Source organism: Canis lupus, chromosome 3 (genome assembly GCF_048164855.1).
Source record: "Canis lupus baileyi chromosome 3, mCanLup2.hap1, whole genome shotgun sequence".
Classification (NCBI taxonomy): Eukaryota; Metazoa; Chordata; class Mammalia; order Carnivora; family Canidae; genus Canis; species Canis lupus.
The window spans coordinates 57,674,884-57,698,503 of NC_132840.1; the positions used below are offsets into that span (position 1 = coordinate 57,674,884).

The window sequence follows — 23,620 nt, forward strand, 5'->3', positions numbered from 1 at the left end:
TTATGAGTAAAAACATTTATTCAATCCTTGTAAGACAAGTAGGAGAGATCACCAGGGCCAAGTTCATCGATGGCGCCCGTCGGCCCCTCCCTGCGTCCACTCCACGGGCACCAGCTCCCCGCAGATCAGAAGTTGATGTGGTTTCGGATGTCATTAATCTGCTTCACCATCTCTCTTATGTGCTCGCCCCTGTAAGGCCACAGAGTCCCTCACTCGGGAACGCAGACCACGGATGAGCCCTTTCACTGACGCCCAAGGACCTCCACGTGTCTCAAACGCTCCAAGGTGGCGCCCCTGCTGGAAGCTGTGCACGTGCTGCCCAGGAACCCCTCCACCCCGCCACCCTGTCCCGCGTCGGCTCCTCCCGCTGTTCTCTGCCCTGATCCCTGCTTGAGGTGGCCCCACCCCAGGGCTCTGGGACCCGTGGACGGTGACCCTTACTCCTCCTTCAGGACGGACTGGATGCACTTGCGCTGGTAGGCGCTCAGGGTGATGGCGGGTTTCTGAGGGCTCAGCACCTTCTGCATCTTGCGCTGCTGGTAATCCTTCTTCATGGTGACCTCGGGTGTCAGAACACACGCGCAGGGCTGCAGTGTGCTGCGCAGAGCCCTGCACCCCCGGACACCGCATGCCCCACACCCTGAGGCACCGCATGCTCCACCCCGGCACCTGGCCTACCTGCTTGATGGCATTACCCAGGTGGCGCAGCTGCTCGGGGATCAGCTGCAGCTCCTTCTTCATGTCCCGCTCACTGTCAGAAAGAACCGGGAGCTGCGTGTGGAAGCGGTGCAGCACGGCCTTCATCCTGTGGCGGGAAGGGGGCGTCTCAGCCCAGGGTCCGTGGGGCAGCCCCACCGAGGCCTGTGTGCCTCACCGCCCCGCTCCTACCTGTTCATGAGATCCTCCTGTTTTTCCTTGGCTTCCTCGTATTTGTCAGCCAAGCGCTCCGCCATTTCCCGGAGACTTTTCCTGGTGGTAAAAAGCAAGGGGCTCTCGGGGTCCACCCGACAGCGAGGCCCAGGCGACCCCCGTTCCCCCCTCGCCCCAGCTCTCACCTCTCCTCTCGGCAGTAACTGAGGTCTTCCAGTTGTTTCTTCTTCTGGTCACAGAGTAACTTGACCCTTGGGAACAGAGAGCATTCAGCCGCCGCCAGCCCTGCCAGTGTGCATCGCCGCCACTGTCCCCACCGCCGCCGTCCTACCTGCGCTGGATCTCCTCCTTGGCCAGGTCCTGCTTGAGGATATACTGCTCCCGGAACACCTGCGTGGCTCTGCTGATGAGTTGCAGGCACTCCTCGGGGGGCGGGGCCATGTCTTTGTCCGCGGATCTGCAAGGACGGTGTCAAGTCCCAGTACTCCTCCCCGCCATCACACCATCCTGCGGCCCCTCTCCCCCGGGGCGGGGTTTATGGAAACGGAGGGAACCCGTTAAAACCCGGATGCCCCCAACCTCGTACTTCAGGAAGGCTGGGTTCGCGACGCTGCGTTGTAAAATGCTCCTGATGTGCTTTTCGAAGGAATCTGCGGTTTCGGCTAGAATGCGGAGGGGAGACTCCGCCGCTGCCGCGTCTTCCCGGGTACAGAGCAGGGGCGGGGACACCGGGTGGACTGTGCTTCTGCAAAACAGACGTGACTCAAACCCCGTTAGGGGGTCAGGCCGAGCGCGCTGCGATGCCCCGTCCACGCAGAGCCATGAAAACACATGGAAGCATCAGGTGTGCCCCGCGCAGGACAAGACCACACGCACTCTTCCGCGGGAAAGCCACCCCTGTTCTACTGATGCTGCTGTTTGTCGACACATCTTGGACGTGGTCTTTTCCAAAAAGAACCCGAATCGACAAAGGCAGCGCAGCCATTTGCAGCACAAGCCCCCACGTCTCCCAGGAGCTCGCGGCGGCAGCGGAAGGGTCAGGAGCGTGGGGGCCAGGAGGGGACTCACAGTAAGGGCCTGATGAGGCACTCGTAGGTGCTGGTGATGCACACCATCGTGGGCCCCAGGATGTCAGGCACAATCCAGAAGCCGCGGATGGGCGCCGGCTGCCTGCAACGACACGACCGCAGGGCTGATGCTGCCTGGGGACGCTCCCTGCAGGAGCGCAGGGGTCGCACTGGGTGTCCAGGTCTCCCAGCGGCATCAAGGTGGGAGCCACAAAGGGCACAGCCCTGTCTCCCGGGAACCAGCAGCTGCTCCACGTCGGGTCCAGGCGGCCACCAGGGCTCAGGAATGCACACCACACCCGAGGGTCCCCGGGCTTTGCTGAGGTATTGGTTCCGCCCCACGAGGGGACCGCGCACCGACAGCTTGCCGCTGCCCCACGGCCCCCCTAGATCCCCCCTTCTTCCTGCTCCTCTCCCCCACCCTTCCAGCTGCCACCACACTCCTGGGGGGGAGCTGCGGCGAGGGGAGCCTGGGGGCAGGAAAACCTCCTGTTCTCAGCATGAAATCTGCACACGGAGGGGCACACACTCCATGACCCACCAGGCTCCTCCAGGGTGACCTCCCTGCTCACCCGCTCCCCACCCCTACTCCCACCCCCACCCCAACCCTGGGGCAGCTGCAGTCCTTGGGTGGCGATCCGTGCCCTCACTCCTAGGAGACACATGTAACTTTACCTGTTTGAGAAACGTATCCAAATAGGATTTGTTACCTACTATTCCCATTCCTCCCCGCCCCGGAACCAGACTCTACCCTGACTCTTCGGGCTCTGAGGCCGGTCCAGCCTCTGAAACACCCGCCCCCAGGGGTCGTGCTCCCTGTCCTGCACTGCTCCCCAAAGGGCTGCTCCAGACCCCACCTGTCCCCATCCTGCGCCCTCCCCACATGCGCTCCCTGTAGTCCTGGCTCCCACTCCCACACCCACACCCACAGGCCGGAGTCTGCCCTTGCCCCTGGGCCCATTTGTCCGAAGGGTGTCACAGTCAGGCAGTCACCCCGCCTACAAAGCTGGCAGTCATTCTAGATGTTTCCCTTTAGTCACTGAATGTGCACCAACTGTTAGTCTCCATCAGAAACATGGACAACCCAGGAACCCCATGTGACCCAGAGCAGGAGAGCCTTCCATCAGACGGGACTTGGGGGAGCCCTAGCGCAAACTCAGAGTCACCAAAAAGACCGGGAGCTGGCAGGGTGACGGTGAGGCAGGGGTGCAGGACCTGAGACCTCACCTGCAGGGCAGCGGCTTGGTACAGAGGATGTGCTCCACGAAGCACTTCTGCTCGGCAGCGAGCTCCTGCAGACTGTCCTTATCTTCCTCGTCTGTAGGGAAAGGGGCAGGGGCGCAGGTGAGTGCGCAGACGACAGTCCCCGTCCAGTTCCCTGCAGCTGGCCTGGCCAGGCGTGTGACACTCCGGCCTCCCTGCCCCGCTCAGCATCCAATAACGGGGCTCCCCCGTGCAGGATACAGTCCCAGCCCGGCTCCTGGCCAGCCTCATGCCCGCACACACCTGGCGGTGTTGGGCCAGCTCCTGAAATGTGACTCTGGGTACACACAACCCAGCCTCAGGGTGTGTGGTGCAAGGCGCTTACTGGATCACGGGACTTGATGGCACCGCCACCACAGAAACCTCAGGCTTTTTATTTGGGGCGCCCAGGGGCTCAGGGGTTGAGTGTCTGCCTTCGGCTCAGGTCATGATCCTGGGGGCTCTACCCGCAGTTGGGCTCCCTGCTCCATAGGGGTCTGCTTCTCCCTCTCCTTCAGCCACTCTGCCCCTCGTCCTCTCTCTGGCTCGCTCTGTTCACTCTCTCAATTACATTAAAAATCTTTAAAACAAAGTCTTTCCATTACCCACAGGAAAGCCCCACGCCCATGAGCAATCACCTGAGCTCCACCAGTGGCCCGGCCCTGGCCCCTGGCCCATCCCCAACCCCCCAGCTCCCTCCTGGGCAGCTCAGGTCTGCAGTCACCCGACAGGGAGTGGGGACAGGGAGTGGTGACAGGGAGCTGTGGGGTGAGCCTCCCGTGCTGCAGCCTGAGCCCCACATTGTCCCTTTCCACTGCTGGAGGTGACACGGTCAGATGGATGACTGCCTGATTACGGGGGACGGAGCCCGGCTGCTTGGCACCTGCTCATGGGTCTCGTAACCCGACGTGGGTCACCTGAGGGCCGGCCCTCAGCATGGCGCTGCTTTCCATGTCTGCGAGCCCTGTCCTGATGACACCGTCCTGTCGGTTCTCGTTTCTTCCACGTAAACAGGCACGTATTGGGCAGTTCTGTGATGTCTCCCTTCCGTGACTGATGACACGGAACATGCTGGCATGTGCTTACTAGCTGTTTGAAACTCCTCAAAGAAACAATGTCTACTCAAATCTTTGTCCAGTTTTTAAACGGGGTTCTGTGTTCACATATCTGAGTTCTGCAGGTGCCCTCCGTGCTCTAGCTCTAAGTCCACTGTCAGGTACGAGATTTACAGATGTCGATTGCCATCCTGTGGATTCCTTTCACTTTCCCAGCACCGTCCTCCTCAGAGACGTCCGTGGGGTCTCTGACTTGTTCTGCATCGTCCTCATGTTATGTGTGAGGACAGAGTTCAAGTTCACCAGCTGGCAAGCATGTCCCAGCCTCGCAGGCTCTAACCACTGTGCTTCCCCCGCTCCCCTGTGCTGGCGCCTTGGGCAAACCACCGACCCTCGACCCCACTCCATTGACCTGCACGGATCTCCTGCGTCCGCATCGCACTGTCTGGGTGATGGACCTTTCCTAAGAAGTTGGGAAATCAGCAAGTGGGGCCGTCCCACATTGTTTTTGTTCCTCAAGGCTGTTCCGGGTGCCCCCGGGCCTTAGAATTCCAAATGAATTTGAGAATCAGTGTGCCAATTTCTGCAGATTCTCACAAGGGTGGCACGGGACCTGCACGTCAACTCGGCGAGTGCTGCCGTTTAACAATATTAAGTTACCGGATCCAGACTGTGGCACGTGTTTTATTTATTTAGGCCTCATTTCTTTCAGTAACATTTTACAGTTTCAAGTGTACATTTTACACTTTTGTCAAACTTATTCTTAAGCAGTTGGTCTGAAACTACTATAAGTGGGATTGTTTTCTTTTTTCCTTTTGGATTACTCGTTACTAGTGAGAGAGCAGAACTGATCCTGTACACTGCTCTCATGTCCAGCGATGTCGCTACATTCATTAGCAAAAACACTCCTGTAACGGGTCCCCTAGGATTTACTACCTAAACATCATCCTGTCAGGAAAGAGAGTTTTAGTTCTTTTCTAATCTTGATGCCTTTTATCTCATTTTCTGGGCTCCTCCCCTGTGTCCTCCATGACAATGCTGAACACAGGAGGCAAGAGCAGATGTCCCTGTGCTCAGATCTTCAGGGGAAGGTGTGGAAGGCAGAACCTGTGAATGAACTGGACATCCTGCTGAGACTTCCAGGCAAAGCAATGGTTCTGTGGCTGGGTGTCCTCTCCCTGATTACAGCCAAAAATGAGGAAAAAAAATGTAACTGGATTTTTACAAAAATCGTAAGGATGATTTTGGAAATTGTCAACCCATCTGGATGGCAAAAGATGCTTAAAATGAAGATATTCGCTGTCAGGAAAATCAGATTTTAGAGGAAGAAGCCACCAGTGTGGCCGTTTAGCCTGTTGGTAACACCTCAGGAAGGTCCGAAGACACAGTCACACAAAGGCTCTCTAAAGAGATGAGAGTGTGAACTGGGTCCCCCGTCACCTGAGCAGAACCTCAAACAGGGAGGGGACGCCCAGGAAGGATCTGTGGGTGAACCTGCTTGGAATACACGGGAGATCCAAATGGTTCCGGAGAAGCCTATTGCCCCAGACACCACAGCCTTGGGCTGAAAGGGTCAGAGGAATAAGAAAAAGCTGTTCTGCCCCCAAATCCAACAGGTAGAAAAGTGGGTGGTAAAATCACGGAGCTGCACACACCTGCTACCTTCCTGGAAAACACAAACATTTATTCAGGAGGTGGCACAGCCCAGATGATCATCCCCAAGCCTCGAGACCCAGCAGAGTCTGACCTATGAACTCACCTAGGACCTGTGGTTTTGTCCACTTTTTCTCCTTTTGACTGAAGTCTATGAGATCCCCATGCCAGTACTCAGCGCTGCGTTCTGGGAACAGGGAGTGTGTTTCCTGGTTTCATGAGTCCAGAGAGGAGGCTGCCCTGCGTGGACTCTGCTCAGCCTTGCCCTCTCTAACGTGGAGGATTTAGGATGACATGGAGGTGAGGGCCTGACTCCCTGCTGCTGCGACGATGCTCCGGCCCATGGGTCAGAGGCAAGTCTTTGGAGGCCGCGGTGCCAGAATCCATGCTTATGCAAAGCTCCAAGACAGGAAAGGGGACACAGAATCAGAGCTGCTCCTCACAGGGCCGACATGGGTAGTCTGCGCTGTCTGGGGGCCTGAGGCTCCAACCACCTTTCTCCAGCCTGGAGGAGAGGAGCAGCTGGTGATGCCAGGTGAGGGCCCCGCTTGCCCCCAGCCGCTGGCTTTGCCAGGGGCAGGGCTATAACAGGGCAGGCGGGGGAGCTGAAGTCTCCGGAAAGGGCCCACTGTGCCCGAGGTGGGCAGCATTCCAGGATTTGCTGCAGCAGCGGGGAGCTACGGAGACACCGGGTCTCCCTGAGTATGGCTCCCCAAAGATGCCTTTCTTCAGGATGAGGAAATTAGTTTTTATTATCAGTTTGAATATTTTTAGCAGGCAAGGTCGCATTTTCTTAGATGCCTCCTCCGTGTCTACTGAGGTGACCCCACGGCCAGAAGCCTTCCTTCCAGGCGTGTGCGCCTATGCAGCGGCCTCGCATTCCTGGGTACATCCCTCCTGGCCAAGCGCTCCCCCCGTTCCTAGTGGCTGGATGGGGTCACTGGTTTCTGCCGAGGACTCCGTGCATCTGTGCTCATAGGAGGCACATGTCCTCACCTAGTCCTGGCGCCAGGGTCACAACCACCTCCCGGAGGAGCTGGGAAGTGCTTTCTCCTTCTGTTTTTTGGAAGAGCTTGTGAAGAACTGGTATTCGTTAATTGCACAACTACCTCATCCTGAGCTTTTCTTTTCGGGTCATTTATCATCACTATTTCGATGTGTTTTTTTTTTTTTTTTAAAGACTTTATTTATTCATGAAAGAGAGGCAGAGACACAGGCAGAGGAAGAAGCAGGCTCCATGCAGGGAGCCCAACACGGGACTTGATCCCAGGTCTCCAGGATCAGGCCCTGGGCCGAAGGTGGCACTAAATCGCTAAGCCACCCGGGCTGCCCATCATCACTATTTCGATCTCTCCACTGGTTATAGGGCTAGTCCGACACAGCTTCCTCCTCAATCAGCATAGGGAATTTGCGTCTCTAGGAGTCTGTCCCCATCATCCTGGTGCCAGGTGGTCACGGACACCTCGGTCCTGAGTCCCACTCCGGGGAGGGCGGTGGCGGTGCTTCCTCTGCCAGCCTCAACAGGAGGTGGCTGAGTCGTCTCTTTCAGTTCTTGGTCAGTCTGGCCTAAGGTCTTTCAATTTTCTCAATTTTTTCAAAGAACCATCTTTTGATTTCATTGGTTTTTCTCTATTATTTTTGTTCCAAACTTTTATTTGAGAGGGAGAAAGAGAGACTATGTGTGCATGTGCTGGGGGGACAGGGTGGGGCAGAGAAAGAATCTTGAGCAGAACCCACACCCAGCACAGAGCCTGACCCAGGGCTCAATCCCACGACCCTGAGATCACAACCTGGGCTGAAATAAGAATCTGACGCTTAACGGACTGAGCCAGCCTAGTTCCCCAATTCCAAACTACATTTTGGGAGAATCGGTGAAACATATGGAAAAGCTCAACTCACCTGACCCAAGGAACTTGTGAAGTTTATGAATCCAAGTAAGCCCGACACTGTGTACACCAGCTTCATGAGTACAGTGGTATCTTGAGGGACACTTGGGATCTGCAAACGGAATCACGCACAATACCCAGGTCACAGTCAGAAGACGGACATCTGCCCCAGCAGCCCACAAACATCTGCGACAGAAGCAATAGAAGGTCTATGGGACCTTCGTGCTGTGGGCCTGTGTCGGGGGTTTTGAAACTTTAAAATCTGAATTTGATTTTCAAATCTATTGTAACTATTTTTAAAAGTAATAAACACAACTCAAACGTTACTTCCCAACGGTAAGAGAAGAGTTCACCAAGACAGAAATACTTGTGCCTTTCTGTCCATCTCGGTGCATTTATTTACAGTTCTTCAAAATAAAACAGTGCCTAAGAAAGGTTCCAGGTCTGGAGACACATAGATGCACACACATCCCTCCTGAGAGCCTGCTCAAGTAAGTCAAAGGTCCTGAGGACAAGCACTGAGCGGACAGTCCCGTCGCTGCATCTGGGCACAGGTGGAACTTTACCTTTAGTTTTAGATTTGAATTATTTTTTTTCCTCTTAAGTAAGCTTTACTCCCAGCATGGGGCCTGACCTCACAACCCTGAGGTTGAGTCGTATGTCCTTCAAATGAGCCAGCCGGGCGCCCCAAGTAAATGTTGGTGGGTTTTTAAATACAATTCTTGTTTGACAATCCTTTATGTTTACTTATCTATTTTAGAGAGCACAGGTGCACACGTGCAAGGGAAAGTTAGGGGGTGGGAGGAGGGAGAGAATCCCAAGCTGACCCCCTGCCAAGCAGGGAGCCTGACGCAGGGCTCAATCCCAGGACCCAGAGATCATGACCTGAGCTGAAACCAAGAGTCAGATGTTCAATTGACTGAGCCACCCCAGCATCCAGAGGATCCTCTATCTTTATACTCAGAAATATGAGGAACCATTAAATAATTTCAGTGAAAACTTCTTCCGAGATCTAGCACCAGTAAGACTCCCTGGGACTGAATATTCACTGCTATGATTCAGTAGTTTCAATACACCACACAACTAAACAGATACAGAAACAATTTACATGCTAAAGCTGACTTAAGATGCAACCCTCAGGGAGCCCAGCTGACTCCAAGGGAGCAGCATACTGGGGTTGTGAGTTCGAGCCCCCTGTTGGGTGCAGAGATGACTTCAAAATAAAATCTTAAAAAAATTTTTGGGAGGCACTTGGGTGGCTCCACGGTTGAGCCAGGTGGCCCAGGTTGTGACCCTGGGGTCCTAGGATCGAGTCCTGCATCAGGCTCCCCGCAGGGAGTCAGCTTCTCCCTCTGCCTGTGTCTCTGCCTCTCTCATGAAGAAATAAAATCTTGGGGAAAAAAAAAAAGATTTCCCAAAGACCTGTTCTCTTTCTCAGGAGACCTTACCCTCTGGTCTCAGTATCCTAGGCTGTAAAGTTCTGACACTTACACTCCGACTCCCTCTCGACTCCAGACGTGCCCCGCGAGCACCGCTGTCATGCTCCCTGCATAAGAGCCCTCCTCCTAAGATGCACGCTCTGCAGAGCTGAGCCAGATCCTCCTCCTGCAGGCTGGCCCAGGTGCGGCGAGCAGAGGCCAGGCAGCCACAGACTGAGTGCCTGTCTTGGCACCGGGCCCAGGAAACCGAGAGGAAACGGCAAGAAGCGGTGCAAGGGCAGTGGGATCGAGGGGCTCTATGTCAGAGGGACTGCAGAGATCATCTCATGTCATCCCGGCCATTTCCACAGGTTGACCCCACACTGACTGATGTCAGAACCATACCCCCAGTTCAGGGGGCGGTAGACCCCCTGCACTGAGCCCCTCGGTGTCCCAATGGCACAGGCTACCAGGGGCTCGGCATTCTACCCAAAAGCTCCCCAGATGAACACAGAAGGTGCTGGAAAGACCCAGTTCCAACCCAAGTAAGTTAAAAGAAAAAAAAGATTAAAATGACAGCATTCAAACCCAGTCTGGGAGTAATAAGAGACTATGATGTTTCTAAAGTGAAGAAAAAGGCTTTAAAGTGATTATCTTGAAGCGTATTATCATTTGATTTTCAAAGTTCCTTTTAAAGTTTGTTACAGTTCGTGTACATTTAGGTACTTGGGTCATGAAATTGGCTCAGGACTGGACCGGGAACATTCCCTGTTCTCCATGGGGGCGGATCTGGCCACAGAGCCTGGAACCGCAGGGCAAAGTGCCGGGAAGGGCATGTGACCACGTCAGCGCAGGAACGTTACCTCTGTGAAGTTTGATTGGACAAGAGAAGTCAGAGTCACAGGGCTCGTCGTCTCCGGCCGCCAGAGTCAGGGCGAGCTCCAGCTCCACGCACTCGAACACGTACAGGGAAGGGATGATGTCAGCCCTGGAGTCCCAGGACTTCTCTGACTGTGGAAGGAGCACGGCCACCTCAGCCCTCACACCCCCAGCCCAGCCTACCCATTCTTGGTGTTCCTGGAGGAGGGGCGAGGCCTCCCTTCCTCCTGGCACGTCAGTGGCTCACCAGAGCCAACTCCATGACTGCAGGGCCCCTCTGTGTCCCCAGGATCCCTGGGGGCTTCACGGCTAGGAGCCAGGCTCACCACTTGGTCGTCCTCTTCCTCCCCCTCCAGCACGACGCAGTGATACAGCATTCCCGACTCAGTGGCGATCACCAAGATGTTGGGGACGCAAGGCAGGCAGAGGATGGCGCACGCGTCATAGCCATAGTTGTCCTCAGCTGCAGGGTGCATAGGCAACGGGCCCAGCAGCTTTCCGACTGTCCCTGGGCTGAGGGAGACAGGGACACTGTGGTGGGCACAGCTGGAGGAGAGCAGGCCATCGCCCCAGCCTGCGCGCGTTCTGTGGGTGACCCGCCTCGACCGTGATCCCAAAGCCTGATGCCCTGACGTCTGCGCACCTTCCCGCTCAGCTCTCCCCTCCAGTGCTTCTCAATTGCACGTAACCTCGAAGGGACACGGACAACATCTAACAACATTCTTGGTTGTTGTGATGGTGATGGGAGGATGCTTACTAGTGCTCACTAGTGCGCAGGGCCTGAACTCTCCCCACAGCACAGCCCCCAACCCGGACTCCTCAGCTCAAAACCTCACTAGCCTGGAGGCTGAGATACCAGTTTGTCCGTCATCACTGCCAAAGCTATCTGCCAACTAGGTCCCAGCGGGCCCCATGCAGCTACACCCACAGCCGCGTAGCGGCCCTGCCGCTGCCTGTCCCTTGGGGTAGTGGCAACTCTTCCCACCCCGCAACCCCCGCGGCTCTGGTTCCCCGAGCACACCTCTCTTGCCTTCTGTCTCAGGAGTCCGGTGCGCCCCAGGATCCTGTCGCAGGCCCCATCCCCCCCACCACTGCATGCGGATAGAACACGCTGGACTAGGCCCGCTTCAACCACTGCCCAGACTCTGTGTTTTCTTGGGAAACGTAGCATTTGTTTGGGGCTTCAGACCCAATGTTTAGTGGGCAAACACTGAGTGCTGGGTGACCCCCAAGGGACAGAGATTCAGCTGGGAAAGCAGGTGTGTGCTGAACACGATAACGCAGGGCTTTACAACACACAAAGGAACACTCACAGGCACAAAGTGAGGCAAGGGGGCGCCTGGGGCACAGTCAGCTCAGGGTCCGACTCTTGGTTTCAGTTCAGGTCATGATCTGAGGGTTGTGAGATTGAGCCCCACATCGGGCTCCATGCTCAGCACAGTCAGAGACTTTCCCTCTCCCCCTCCTGCTCATGTGCCCTCTCTAAAATAAACAAATAAATCTTAAAAGAAAGTGAGCTAAGAAAGGTACCAAAAATAAGTAAGATCAATGGGAAAGGGTACATTCTGGGAGGAGGTTCTCAATGCTGCAAGCTCTAAAAAAAGTTCTGGAAGCATGAAGATAGGGACCAACAGGAAGGAAACCCAGCTCTGTCAATGGGAGGCAATGCACACAGTCCAGGAGTCCAGGACTGGCAGTGGGAGCGGCCATCTCAAGAGCCACAGTCAGGTGCTCAGACTCCCCCCCACCCCCCCGCTGGGTGACCGTGTCATCAGGATGAGTGTGACAGAGCAAGGGCAGCCAAGGGGGGGGGACGACAGGGGGCCAGGGCCGCTGGTGGAGAGAGGCAGGGTCTAGGCAGAAGATGACAAGGGTGTGAAGCAAGGATAAGGGGCCGGGGAATGAGGGGGCTTGCATTCAAGGAATTTTCAGGCTAAGACCCATAAATCTGGGATAGGGCTGGATGTAAGAGAATGCAGATGATGAGTTTCAGGTTCTGGGCTAAGGCGACAGGGCAAGGAGAGGCTGACAGTGTCAGCATGGACACACACCGCCCCCAGGGGGGTCATGTGTGGACAGTGAGAACACCTGGGCCAAGGAGAGTCCAACAGGAGAGGTCCTCACGACCCTGCACACCCTCCAGTCCCTCTGGAGCCACTTCCTCCCTGGATGCAGCCGCGGGTCCTTGGGTCCAAGCTTCCATGTTCCCAGCCAGGCCAGCGTTCCGCCACCCGCTCCCCCCCGCCCGTCCCTCCCACCCTGCTGCCCTCGCCCCCCTGCTGCCCCCACCCACTGCAAGACTGCGGAGGGGGACAGGAGCCACAGGCCGGCCCAAGTTACCACCCATCCACATGGCTCGGGAGTGAACGGCAGTGTTCAGCCTTGGTCTGGTCAAACCTGCCCTGATTCTTACCCTCCCGCCTCTCACCGCAACAGGTGAGCTTCCTGGTCCTCACTTCACCGTCCACCTCCACCCCGGGCCCGCATGCCCCCTCCTGCCCCACACTGACCCCCCGCAACCACCCTGGGTCTGTGCCGGGGTTCGGACCCCACCCTGCGGGCAGCACCTCTGCTGCCAACGGCCCCATGCGGGCAGGAGCAGCTTTCATCATTCCCCCAGCCCCGCCCTAACGCAACCCCCACCCATCAGAAGCCATCACCGTGTCCTCCTGCCTGCAACTGTGGGTTTAACGCCACCAGATCTTCCCCAGAAGCGCCTTCCACCTTCATCGTCTGACGCAGTACCTGAGGCTGCTGTTCCTGCCCTGGGAGTCTCCTCACTGAGCCGACACCCCAGGACACGCCCTGGGGCTGGTGTGCTTGCCCCTCCCTGGCCCTCAACCCTGCAATCCTGTGTGAGACACAAGTCTGTCTCTCCAAAAACGCCCTGCCTTTTTTATGGGGATCTAGCTCTCCTTCCTCGGAGCTCCTATGATCTCTGTGCCACTAAATGTGTCCCTTCACGTGTACACACGTCTTTTCTACACAACTGGGACTTACAACACCAGACTACCGGGTGTGACTGTACCCTTGTGCCCCATTCACGTCAGATGCACGACAGTTCTGTGCTTCTACGAGGAAATCATAGGTCAAATGATCGGTGCCAGGCTTTCTCCAAAATACACACACCGAGCACTGCCAGGTGGCCACATATCCGTACACCGCAACCACGGACCCCAGATCCGGACCCGTGATGGTGTGCGGCGGGCCGCCCCTCCACTCACCTGTGTGCCAGACTAAGGTACGTGAGGAAGGTCTCCCCGTTCTCATACAAGATGTACAATGGGTGCGCCACGACATCCCCTTTGCCTTTCTGCCCAAACATGCTCTTCGAGACTGCTGACAGTGGCCCAAAGTCAAACGCAACTGCTGTCTCCCCCAGCGATGCAGTATACGCCCTTCTGGAAAGACATTTAAAAATCAGCTGGTTGAAAACAAGAATGAAAACAAAGGTCCAATAACAGGGAGTGGGGATGGAACCACACAGCGCGGCTTCAACCTTGAGCAGCTTAAATTCACACACACAGTAGTAACACAGAGATGCAAGAAAACAAAAGGGAAGGAGGGGCACCTGGGAGGCTCAGTGGTTGAGCATCTGCCTTCAGCTCAGGGTGTGACCCCAGGGTCCTGGGATCAAGTCCTGCATTGGGTTCCCCACAGGGAGCCTGCTTCTCCCTCTGCCTGTATCTCTGCCTCTCTCCCTGTGTCTCTCATGAAAAAATAAATAACATCTTTGCCAAAAAAAGGGGGGAAGGAAACACGAAACCCTGTTGAGTGGAGGACATGGTCCTCGCACAAGCAGTCACTGAGCACCTGCCCTTGCTGGGCACTGCCACAGGACCTGTGAACATGGTGAGGTCCACGTGGGCCTGACCACGTGAGTGAAGGATGTGGGGAAGACAAATAAAGCATGTTTGGGAGCATGTCAAGGCACGCATGCCAACCGGGTAGCCTGGAAAGGACACTGCCACGGTGAGGTCTGAGCACAGATCCCAGGAAGACGAGAGTGTGCCCGTGCTCACGCAGGAAAGCCAACGTGCAAAGTCTCTGCGTGTGCACCCAGGCGGGTGCTGTCATAAGTTGAAGAATGAGGAGGCCGAGGTGGCCGAGCTCGAAGCCAGGGCACAGACGGTGGCAGGAGGGGCCGCCTAGGGGCGGGCAGGGCAGTCCCGGGTGGGGCGTTCTGGGGGGTGGTAGAGACTCCCAGCAATCAGTGGGGTTGGGGCAGCAGGGATACAGAACGACCTGCTTTACACCCAAAGTGGGAGGAGAGACTAGAGATCACAAAAGATCTCATTTTCTCCTCAATGTTTTTCTGCAGATATTCCTAATTTTCTGTAATAAATACATACTATCTTTTAATCAAGAAAATCAACTGATACAACAATCCGTCTTTGTATTTTGCAGTTTAGTATAACTAGTTATCCAAAAAGATTCCAGTTCAATATAAGGCTAACAATAAACACGGCTAAGATACAATGTTCTACAGCTGCTGAGAGTCAGCAAGTCCCACTGTGTCAGGAACACAGCTCAGCTTATTGATCATGTGGGAAGGTGAATCAGAATCAAAGGACTGCCTGGGTGGGTCAACAGGCAGAGGTCAGACTTCAGTGACCTAGGAGCCCCCTACATACACGCTCCTGGGCCCTATTTCGTATTCTCGAAAGGCGCAGTCATGGAAACGAGGCTCTGCTGCCCAGACACGGCTGCCACACCGGAGCAGAGGCCAGATCCGGCTGAACAAGCCGCCTGCTCCACTGCGGCCCACCCATACCCCATGTCTGTCGTGGGGACCAGGAGCTTCGCAAACATACCGCAGGGGAGGGGCCCTGACTCCAGACACACGGCTCGGCTCCTGGGCAGCTCTAGCAGTGGCCACTCCCCATGTGGGGTGCTAGGACATTGACATCCAGACACAGGCTGGACGAGGCCCATCAGGAGGCCTGAGGACGGGGCTGGAGAGTTCCAAGGGTGATTCTGTCAGTGGTAAGAGGAGCCAGGGCCTCACTGAGGAGGGTAAGAAACCATAAAGGGAGCTGGGCCCGGGAGGAGCAGCAGGGCTGTCTCTGTGCCGTGGCGGGCTCTGCAGATGGACAGCCTGGGATGTGCACGGTCTGCCCAACGCTCACCCTGAACCTCTGAAATGTCCTAACTTAGTCCCTTATCCACAGTCCCACAGGGTGTCTGTTTCATGCTACTCATTACAGTGACTTCAGCACATCGCCTGCTTTCGCTCACTGCTCACACCATGGAGAGCTTGCTGGTCGGCGATGAATAAACTAATGAGAAAAACTCTTCAGGACACAAATAACAACTTACCCTTTATTGAGTATCAGGCTTTCCTCTTCCGCTTCTGAAAGCACGATGACCCTGGTGGGTGTCTGAGGCTCACGCAGAGAGTAAATCCTAGCAAGCAAGAGGAGAGACCGCACTTAGGTTTCCTTCATTTTGCAACTGCCCTTCTCTCTGTGTAATCATGGCTTGAGCCACTGCCTACGGGTTTCACATCCATTTGTTTGCTGAGTAGCCCACTACATCTGTTCTCTCACAACAACCAAGCAGGGTGTCTGTGTGACATCCAGAAACACTCTCTATCGTTTCCAACGTCCTCACTGGCCTGCTGCACATTGTGCCCCCGTCTCTCCCTTCCTAGGCCCCTGGGCACCCATGTGCCATCCAGGCGCCACCCAACTGCCTGTCTCTGCCCCTGCCCACTGAACCTCATCAGAGAGGAGCACATCTCAACGCTTTATACATCCACTGGCCACAGAGAGTAGATCATTCAGCCTCTAGTCTACACATGCTGCTGTTACACAAAGACACAACATCATGTCACCCCTACTTTCCCAAACTGCAGTTTTTTGTTTTTACCAAAATCATTTAAAATAAAATTTCACGGGGATCCCTGGGTGGCGCAGTGGTTTGGCGCCTGCCTTTGGCCCAGGGCACGATCCTGGAGACCCGGGATCGAATCCCACATCAGGCTCCCAGTGCACGGAGCCTGCTTGTCCCTCTGCCTATGTCTCTGCCTCTCTCTCTCTCTCTCTCTCTCTTTCTGTGACTATCATAAATAAAAAAACAAAACAAAAAAAAAAAAAATAAATAAAATTAAAAAAAATAAAAATAAAATTTCACAGTACATGTGCCTACAGTTAAACAGTTTTCAAAAGGCCAATAATATTAGCAATCCAACATCAGTTATAAAGTTATATAGTTATATAACAGTTATAAAGTCCTCATCAATCATTAATCACTTACTTTGACTACCCTCAGTTTTAAACTTTGTTCCATTACCAGTAAAATGCCATTTAATACATGTTTTTAATGAAAACGTGATCCAGGGGATCCCTGGGTGGCTCAGTGGTTTGGGGCCTGCCTTTGGCCCAGGGCGCGATCCTGGAGTCCCGGGATCGAGTCCCGCATCGGGCTCCCAGCATGGAGCCTGCTTCTCCCTTGGCCTGTGTCTCTGCCCCTCTTTCTCTCTATCATAAATAAATAAATAAATCTTTAAAAAAAAAAAGAAAGAAAGAAAACATGATCCAACTGAACACATATACACACACACTGTGGTCTTCCTGGCTGCCTGCAAGCACTACTGACTTTAAACCTCATGTAAGAACCGGACAGGATGCATTGTAATTGTCAACAGGGTCCAGAGCTTCGGAGAAGAGAAGTGACAAATACCCTATATTTATTTTTTACGTTTTTTTTTAGAGAACAGGGGGTGGAGGCGGGGCAGGGGGGGCGGGGCAGAGGGAGAGAATTTTGAGCAGACTCCACACCCAGCATCCAGACCACGGGGCTTGATCCCACAACACTGAGATCACAACCTGATCTGAAATTAAGAGTCGGGGGCTTAACCAACTGAGCCACCCAGGGGTCCCAAATACCCCATTTTTAAAAAAGAACCTTCAACACTTGAGACCAGATACCTCTTTTCAGGTGTAAGATCTCAGCCTGTGGGAGGGGCGCCTGGGGGACTTAGTGAAGCATCTACCTTCACCTCAGGTCCAGATCCCGGGATCGAGTCCTGCATCAGGCTTCCTGCTCAGTGGGGAGTCTGCTTCTCCCTCTCCCTCCGCTCCTTCTGAGCACACATTCTCTCTCAAATAAATATAATCTTAAACCCAAAAACCTAAGACCAGGAGGGGCAGGCATCAGGAGTTCTTCCATGTACAGCATAGCCTCTGTGGCGGGAGAGCATCCCTTTCCTTCTTTGGCCCCAAGTCCAAAGCCAAATGGGTGGGGAGACACTCAAGGAGATTTAGAGGCGTCCTGGCGAATGCCAGCCATAGTGCAGGAAACCAGAGGCACCCAAGGGAAGGGAGCTCTTGAGTGAACCTGATGAGCCACACCCAAGGGTTGGGAGCATGTGAATATGCTACACTGTATCTGCTTCTCATAGGAAACTTCTTTTTATTTATTTTTAAGATTTTATTTATTTATTCATGAGAGACACACAGAGAGAGAGGCAGAGACACAGGAAGAGGGAGAAACAGGCTCCATGCAGGGAGCCCGACACGGGACTTGATCCCGGGTCTCCAGGATCATGCCCTGGGCTGAAGGCAGGCGCTAAACCACTGAGCCACCCAGGCATCCCTCATAGGAAACTTCTAATGGAGGTGGGCTGGAATGGTGTAAGAAAGGACCATGGAGGGCAGCCCCGGTGGTGCAGCGGTTTAGCACCGCCTACAGCCTGGGGTGTGATCCTGGAGACCTGGGATTGAGTCCCACATCGGGCTCCCTGCAGGGAGCCTGCTTCTCCCTCTGCCTCTCTGTGTCTCTCATAAATAAATAAATAATTAAAAAAAAAAAAAGAAAGAAAGGACCATGGAACAGATACCCAGGTCCCCGTGACCCTCAGAGGGCAGAGGAGAGGACGCTGGAATCATCACGACTCCACAGGAAAGACCACAATGGCTGCATCGCAAGTGCGAGGATACTCCATCCCGACAAGGGCCCAGGGCTCTCAAGGTGCCGTACAGAAACAAGAGCCAGAGCAGATCGTGCCCTCTCCACTTGCATCACGCCCATCAGCGTCCGGTCTGTGTGACCAGCCGGGACTCAGAGCTGGGACGGACTGGACATCAGCGTTTTAAACTGGACACACCAAATTTTAATAACTACAAGTCAGCAGACAGCTATGAGATTATGTAAAAGGCCAGGAAGGGCAAAGTGCTCAGCAGAGGAGGAGAATCTAGTAGAGCACAGTTAAAAGCAGTGATTAGGAAAAATAAAATGATCTTTACCTCTGCCGAGTCTCCCCAATAAATGTATGGCAGATCCAGGACGATAACTAATTATATTACAGAAATCTCTGCAGATTGAGGACACTTAATCATAGAGTCCAAAACCTGTCAGATTAAACTGGCTCATTTTACAAAATTGGAAACTGAGGCCCCCTAAAGTTTAAGATCCCCAGGACAGAAGGGGCACTGGGACAAGAATTCTCACCTGAACTCCCAGTTATACTTTCACCTTCTTATGGTGCATCGCCTCCAGAAGAGCAACAGGATGAGAGGGGCTCTCTCAGGAAGGTCAGGGAAGGAGGGGTAGGAGGCCTGGCTGAGGGGATGAGCAGTAACGAAGGCATCTGAGGCCAGTCATATGGGCAGCTCTGCCTCAGTGGTTACAACAGCCCTGAGACACAGTAAGCTGACACCTGGTGACCCGTCCAGGGGTGCCCTGGGCTGGCAGCCAGCAAACAGGACCACAGACTTCCCTGCACAAAGCTACAAGAGTTAAAAACTGCTTTACCTTATTACATTGTCTGATGTTAAGAGCACAACGTGGGGATCCAGCAGCTCACTTGGGTACCAGGCCGCATGCTTCAGAGTCAGAGAAGTAGAACTGGTGAAAAATCTCTCAGCGATGGGAGTGGTACTAAAATAAAAATAACAGTTTTTCCAAAACATTTTGTAGAATGTGGATGAAAAACCTTCTAAGGGAAAATCTATTTTAACATTCTTTGCTCTTCAAATTTCTTTCTCTCAAATCTTGCTGAGAAGAGCACTCAGGGGGATCCCTGGGTGGCGCAGGGGATCCCTGGGTGGCGCAGCGGTTTGGCGCCTGCCTTTGGCCCAGGGCGCGATCCTGGAGACCCGGGATCGAATCCCACGTCGGGCTCCCGGTGCATGGAGCCTGCTTCTCCCTCTGCCTGTGTCTCTGCCTCTCTCACTCTCTCTCTCTGTGTGACTATCATAAATAAATAAAAATTAAAAAAAAAAAAAGAGAAGAGCACTCAGAGCATCTGTTGCATCGATATCAGTGAGGATCAAAATAAAAACATTTTCTAAGTCACAGAGTGTATTATACTTTACAAGTGACTCAGATTTCCTAACTGACTTGATCCCTTTAGTGACCTGGTAAAAGAATGACAGGGTAAATATTACCCCTCTGATTGTGCAAATGAGGAAACAGATATGGGAAAGGGAACGTTGTGGAGCTAAAGGTGGTTTCAACCTTATACTCTTTCCAACAGATCTTTCAGACTCTCACTTTTCGGGATTTGTTGAAAAAGATAAAAAAAATCTAACTTAGTTAAACAGATCATCTGCCTCACAGGGTAACCACTTTTCAAAAGTTATCATATCTCTGCCCACGTGGACGAGCTGAAACTGCGGTGAGACAGCAATGGGCAGAATCACATGGGTCTATACACGGGACAGCCAAAAGCCCACGTGTAGACCAGTTGGGGACCCGTGGTATTGGAGCAGCAGCACAGAAAATGCAGCATGAGAACCATGGGTCTGGAACAACTTCCATATGTATCACAAACTAGACCAACACTCAGTGGAAACACAACTTACCTACAGTTCACTGCTAATTTTCCACCTTCAAATTCTGAATTCTTCCCCCATCTTTTAGGTAGTTCTAACACCATGAGGCCTTTTATTCCTATAAGTGCTACATGATGCTGTGTCGGACTTAACAGGACTTGATAGATTTCAAACAGGGGCGGATTTATGCAGAGCAATCTCTGGAAATGAAAGCAAACTGGTCAAGATGGTTCATTTCAATGTAAATATATGTGGCAGGCACTTGAAGGCCCTAGCATTACAGTGCAGTTTGTACAGTAACTGAAGCAGGCCCGGCTTTACTTGCCCATCTGTGCCCGTAACTGCAAAGCAATGAAGCCTTTTGGGTAATTATGTGCTAACGCTGTGGCTATTCACCGATGGGGCATTTTTAACCACTGACTGAAATGTAACAGAAAACACATCAGATCCCCCCCCCTTTTTAGATTTCCCTACCTTAAAAATAAATAGTACGCATAATTTCCCTTTCCATGACTGAACTCCAGTCCGCCCCCGACAGCCTCCACACACCACCAGGCCAGCTGTGTCTCCACAAAGCCATCACACTCTGTGAGCCTGTGTCTCTCGACAGCTCTTCCTTCTCCTTTTGTGGCTGGCTGTCATGGTCCGGGAGACGGCCTAAGCAATCACCCAGATCTTCCAGCCAGGTGTGCGTGCATCTTCTGTACACTCTGGATCATTCTATCATGGTTCTTACCACCTTGCATTCTGGTCATCCCTTCAGTTGACCATCCTGCACAACTGTGATGCGTCTTCCTCTCTCACCCTCAGCATAGTATGTAGCATCCTGCTGACTCTCAATAAGTTTTAGTGAAGCGAGTAGTGAAGAACTCAGAAGTGTTCATAAATGGCAGCTGAGATGCTACATTAGAAACAGCTCAGTTGGGGATCCCTGGGTGGCTCAGCAGTTTGGCACCTGCCTTCGGCCCAGAGTGTGATCCTGGAGTCCCAGGATTGAGTTCCGCATCGGGCTCCCTGCATGGAACCTGCTTCTCCCTCTGCCTGTGTCTCTGCCTGTGTCTCTCATGAGTAAATAAATAAAATCTTGGAAAAAAAAAAAAGGAAAAAAGAAACAGCCCAGCAGGACAGGGAACAGCCTCAAGAGCTTCTGCGGCCAGTGAAACGCTGCTGTACCCACGTAGCTGCTCCATGGAGTGGTGGCGTTTTCAGGGGTTCTGATAAGCCGCTTTCTCAGCGTTACCAGCCCTCGGAACAACGTACTTCTCACAGGCTTGTCCTGCTTCTCTCCTGACCACCACATCACCATCTTCTGTCTTTTCCACTTTCCCCAACACACCACAAGACAGCCAACGTATCTCATCCTCACCCTCAGCCAGGATCTTTTTAGATAAGACCATTCTGAACACCCTGAGATCTCTGCTGCTTGTCACCGAGCTCTGTAAGCCTACCCTTCACCTGTTCCTTTTTTTTGTTTTTTTAAGAGTTTATTTATTCATGAGAGACAGAGAGAGAGAGGCAGAGACACAGGCAGAGGGAGAAGCAGGCTCCATGCAGGGAGCCCAATCTGGGACTCGATCCCAGGACCGCGGGATCACAACCTGAGCCAAAGACAGATGCTCAACTGTTGAGCCACTCAGGTGACTGTCCCTTCACCCATTCCAACCAAAAGGTTGTTCTCCCATAAGAGGTTCTTTTTTTCCCCTGGCTTCTCAATCCCCATCCTCTCCTGCTTTATTTACAACCCAAACAGCTGAGATCAAGTGTGGTAATTACAGGGCTTAGGTGGTTTTGTTTCTAAAGTCACTATTCTTTTGTTATTATTTAAAATTGCAACTCCTGCTAAGCACTTTCCCACCTGACAGTCCTTTAGGATTTCCTGAGAGCACCCAGTGAAGGAGGGGGAATACAAAAATAACAAAGAAAGACAGCCCCTGCCCCCCGCCATGGTTACAGGGTAGAAAAGAAGACAAGTATGAATCAATTTAGTCTTGCCTGCTCCAAATGCTGCTAACAGGGTGTGCTGAACATGAGAATTACTCTCCTAAGCCACAATTTGACAGAAAGTAGATTGTTGACTTGTGACCTGTTTTCAAAACTGCAGAAACACAGCTAGCAAAAGCCGATCATTTCTCATTTACAAGATTCGGCAAGTGGCTCACAACAGACGCCCTGCATTAGGATGGGGGGTGGGGGCACCTTTTTATCTTTTAGTCCTTTAAAAGGCCAGAATCCATTTATTACAAGTACACATTTCCTTACAAGTACACATTTCCTTAGAACAACGTTCCGCTGCAGCAAGTCTGGAATGCTTTCTGTCTACACCGCTTTCAGATGCTAGCAGCTAATCAAAAACAAGCAAAACTGGGGGCACCTGATAAATAAAACCTACACACACACACACACACACACACACACACACAAAAAAAAAAAAAACACTGCCTTCAGCTCAGAGCATGATCCCGGAGTCCCGGGATCGAGTCCCACATTGGGCTCCCTGCATGGGGCCTATTTCTCTGTCTCTCTCTCTCTTTCTCTCTCTCCCCCTGTCTCTCATGAATGAATGAATGAATGAATAAATAAATAAATAAGTAAATAAATAAAATCTTTAAAAAACAAAAACAAACCTGGGGGCACCCGGGTGGCTCAGTGGTTGAGCATCTGCCTCGGGTTCAGGACGTGACCCGAGGTCCTGGGATTGAGCCCCACATCTAGCTCCCCGCAGGGAGCCTGCTTCTCCATCTCTCTCTCTCTCTCTCTCTCTCTCATAAATAAATAAATAAATAAGTAAATAAGTAAATAAGTAAGTAAGTAAATAAATAAATTCTTTAAAAAGAAAAACAAAGATTGTCTCCCAATTTTGGGAATGGGCTCATTTTCCAGAAAGGAAAAGAAAGAATTACCAGGGATTCCTGGTCCACGTCAGGCACAAAACTGGAGACTGGTCGCTTTCAGATCTCCCACCTGACTGCTGCTCACACCAACCCCAGGAGAGTCAGGACTGTCCCTGCGATCCGCGGGTTTCTCAGAACCCACCTCCTACGGTCTGTCTCCGCTCACCTGTTTTCCTTCCAAGTACCCGCACTGCTGGCTTTCCCACGGTCCCTCCCCTCCCCCGGGCCCCCCAAGAACCGCAGCACCCCGAGAGCGTGCGGGAGGCGGCAAACCTCTGACGAAGGAACGAAACCCGGGAGAGGCTGCCAAAGTGGCCATGAGGAGGACGGAAGCAAGAGGACAAGAGGCAACTTCCGCCCGAACCGGCCGCCCCAGAGGACGAGCGCTGACACCGGCGTCGCACACCTGCGGGGCACCCGTGCTGGGCACACCCGCGCCCTCCGCTGCCGGCCCCCGGTGAGGCCCTACCTGGTACTGGGACAAGGAGGGCTCGTCGCCCGCGCCGCCCAGGCCTCGCAGGCGGACCACCAGGAAGGCGCTGCCGTCGCCGTCCCACAGGAAGAGATCGCCGCCCAGGCCCAAGACAAGGTTCCTCGTCAGCGGCGGCGGCGACGAGGGCGACGGCGAAGACGCCGGCTTCTCAGCCTCGGCCGGGCCGTGGGTCTTCAGCCCCTCGCGGAGCCGCAGGAACACGACGTGGTTGGGAAGCCAGGACTGCCACGGCTCCCCATCACCCGTGGGCCCTTCGGCGGCTGCCATCTTGGCCCCACTGCGCGCGTCCCCCCAGTGACAACGCGCGCCGCGGGGCACAGCCAATCGGCGGCCGGCGGGCCGCGCTCCGGCCAATCAGCGAGCGGAACGCCCGGACGCACGCGGCCC

General features: G+C 53.6%; 1 protein-coding gene across 2 annotated transcripts; it reads right to left on the reverse strand.

The window, feature by feature from the left end:
• Positions 1 to 23,534, reverse strand: NUP88 (nucleoporin 88). Of its 2 annotated transcripts, XM_072821606.1 has the most exons (18): positions 23,210 to 23,534; positions 19,880 to 20,049; positions 18,828 to 18,953; positions 15,390 to 15,476; positions 13,295 to 13,471; positions 10,397 to 10,583; positions 10,055 to 10,202; positions 7,787 to 7,885; positions 5,994 to 6,074; positions 3,165 to 3,255; positions 1,939 to 2,040; positions 1,457 to 1,615; positions 1,202 to 1,327; positions 1,056 to 1,121; positions 889 to 969; positions 679 to 805; positions 442 to 560; positions 1 to 189 (listed from the first exon to the last, which is right to left on the reverse strand). In XM_072821606.1, the coding sequence occupies exons 1-18, from the start codon at positions 23,498 to 23,500 to the stop codon at positions 126 to 128; spliced, it is 2,301 nt and encodes a 766-aa protein (XP_072677707.1). In that variant the 5' UTR covers positions 23,501 to 23,534; the 3' UTR covers positions 1 to 125. The 2 variants fall into 2 exon arrangements, with proteins under 2 accessions (XP_072677707.1, XP_072677708.1); XM_072821607.1 differs by lacking the exon at positions 5,994 to 6,074 and having other exon boundaries at positions 23,210 to 23,533.
• Positions 23,535 to 23,620: the final 86 nt, after the last annotated feature.

Excerpts from the sequence above, each read along its gene's own strand:
- NUP88 (XM_072821606.1), bottom strand. The coding sequence starts at position 23,500 with ATGGCAGCCGCCGAAGGGCCCACGGGTGATGGGGAGCCGTGGCAGTCC. Across the intron at positions 18,954-19,879 it reads AAATTAGCAGTGAACTGTAG|TACCACTCCCATCGCTGAGA; the intron begins GTAAGTTGTGTT and ends TTTTTATTTTAG. Across the intron at positions 1,616-1,938 it reads TGCCTCATCAGGCCCTTACT|AAGCACAGTCCACCCGGTGT; the intron begins GTGAGTCCCCTC and ends TCTGTTTTGCAG.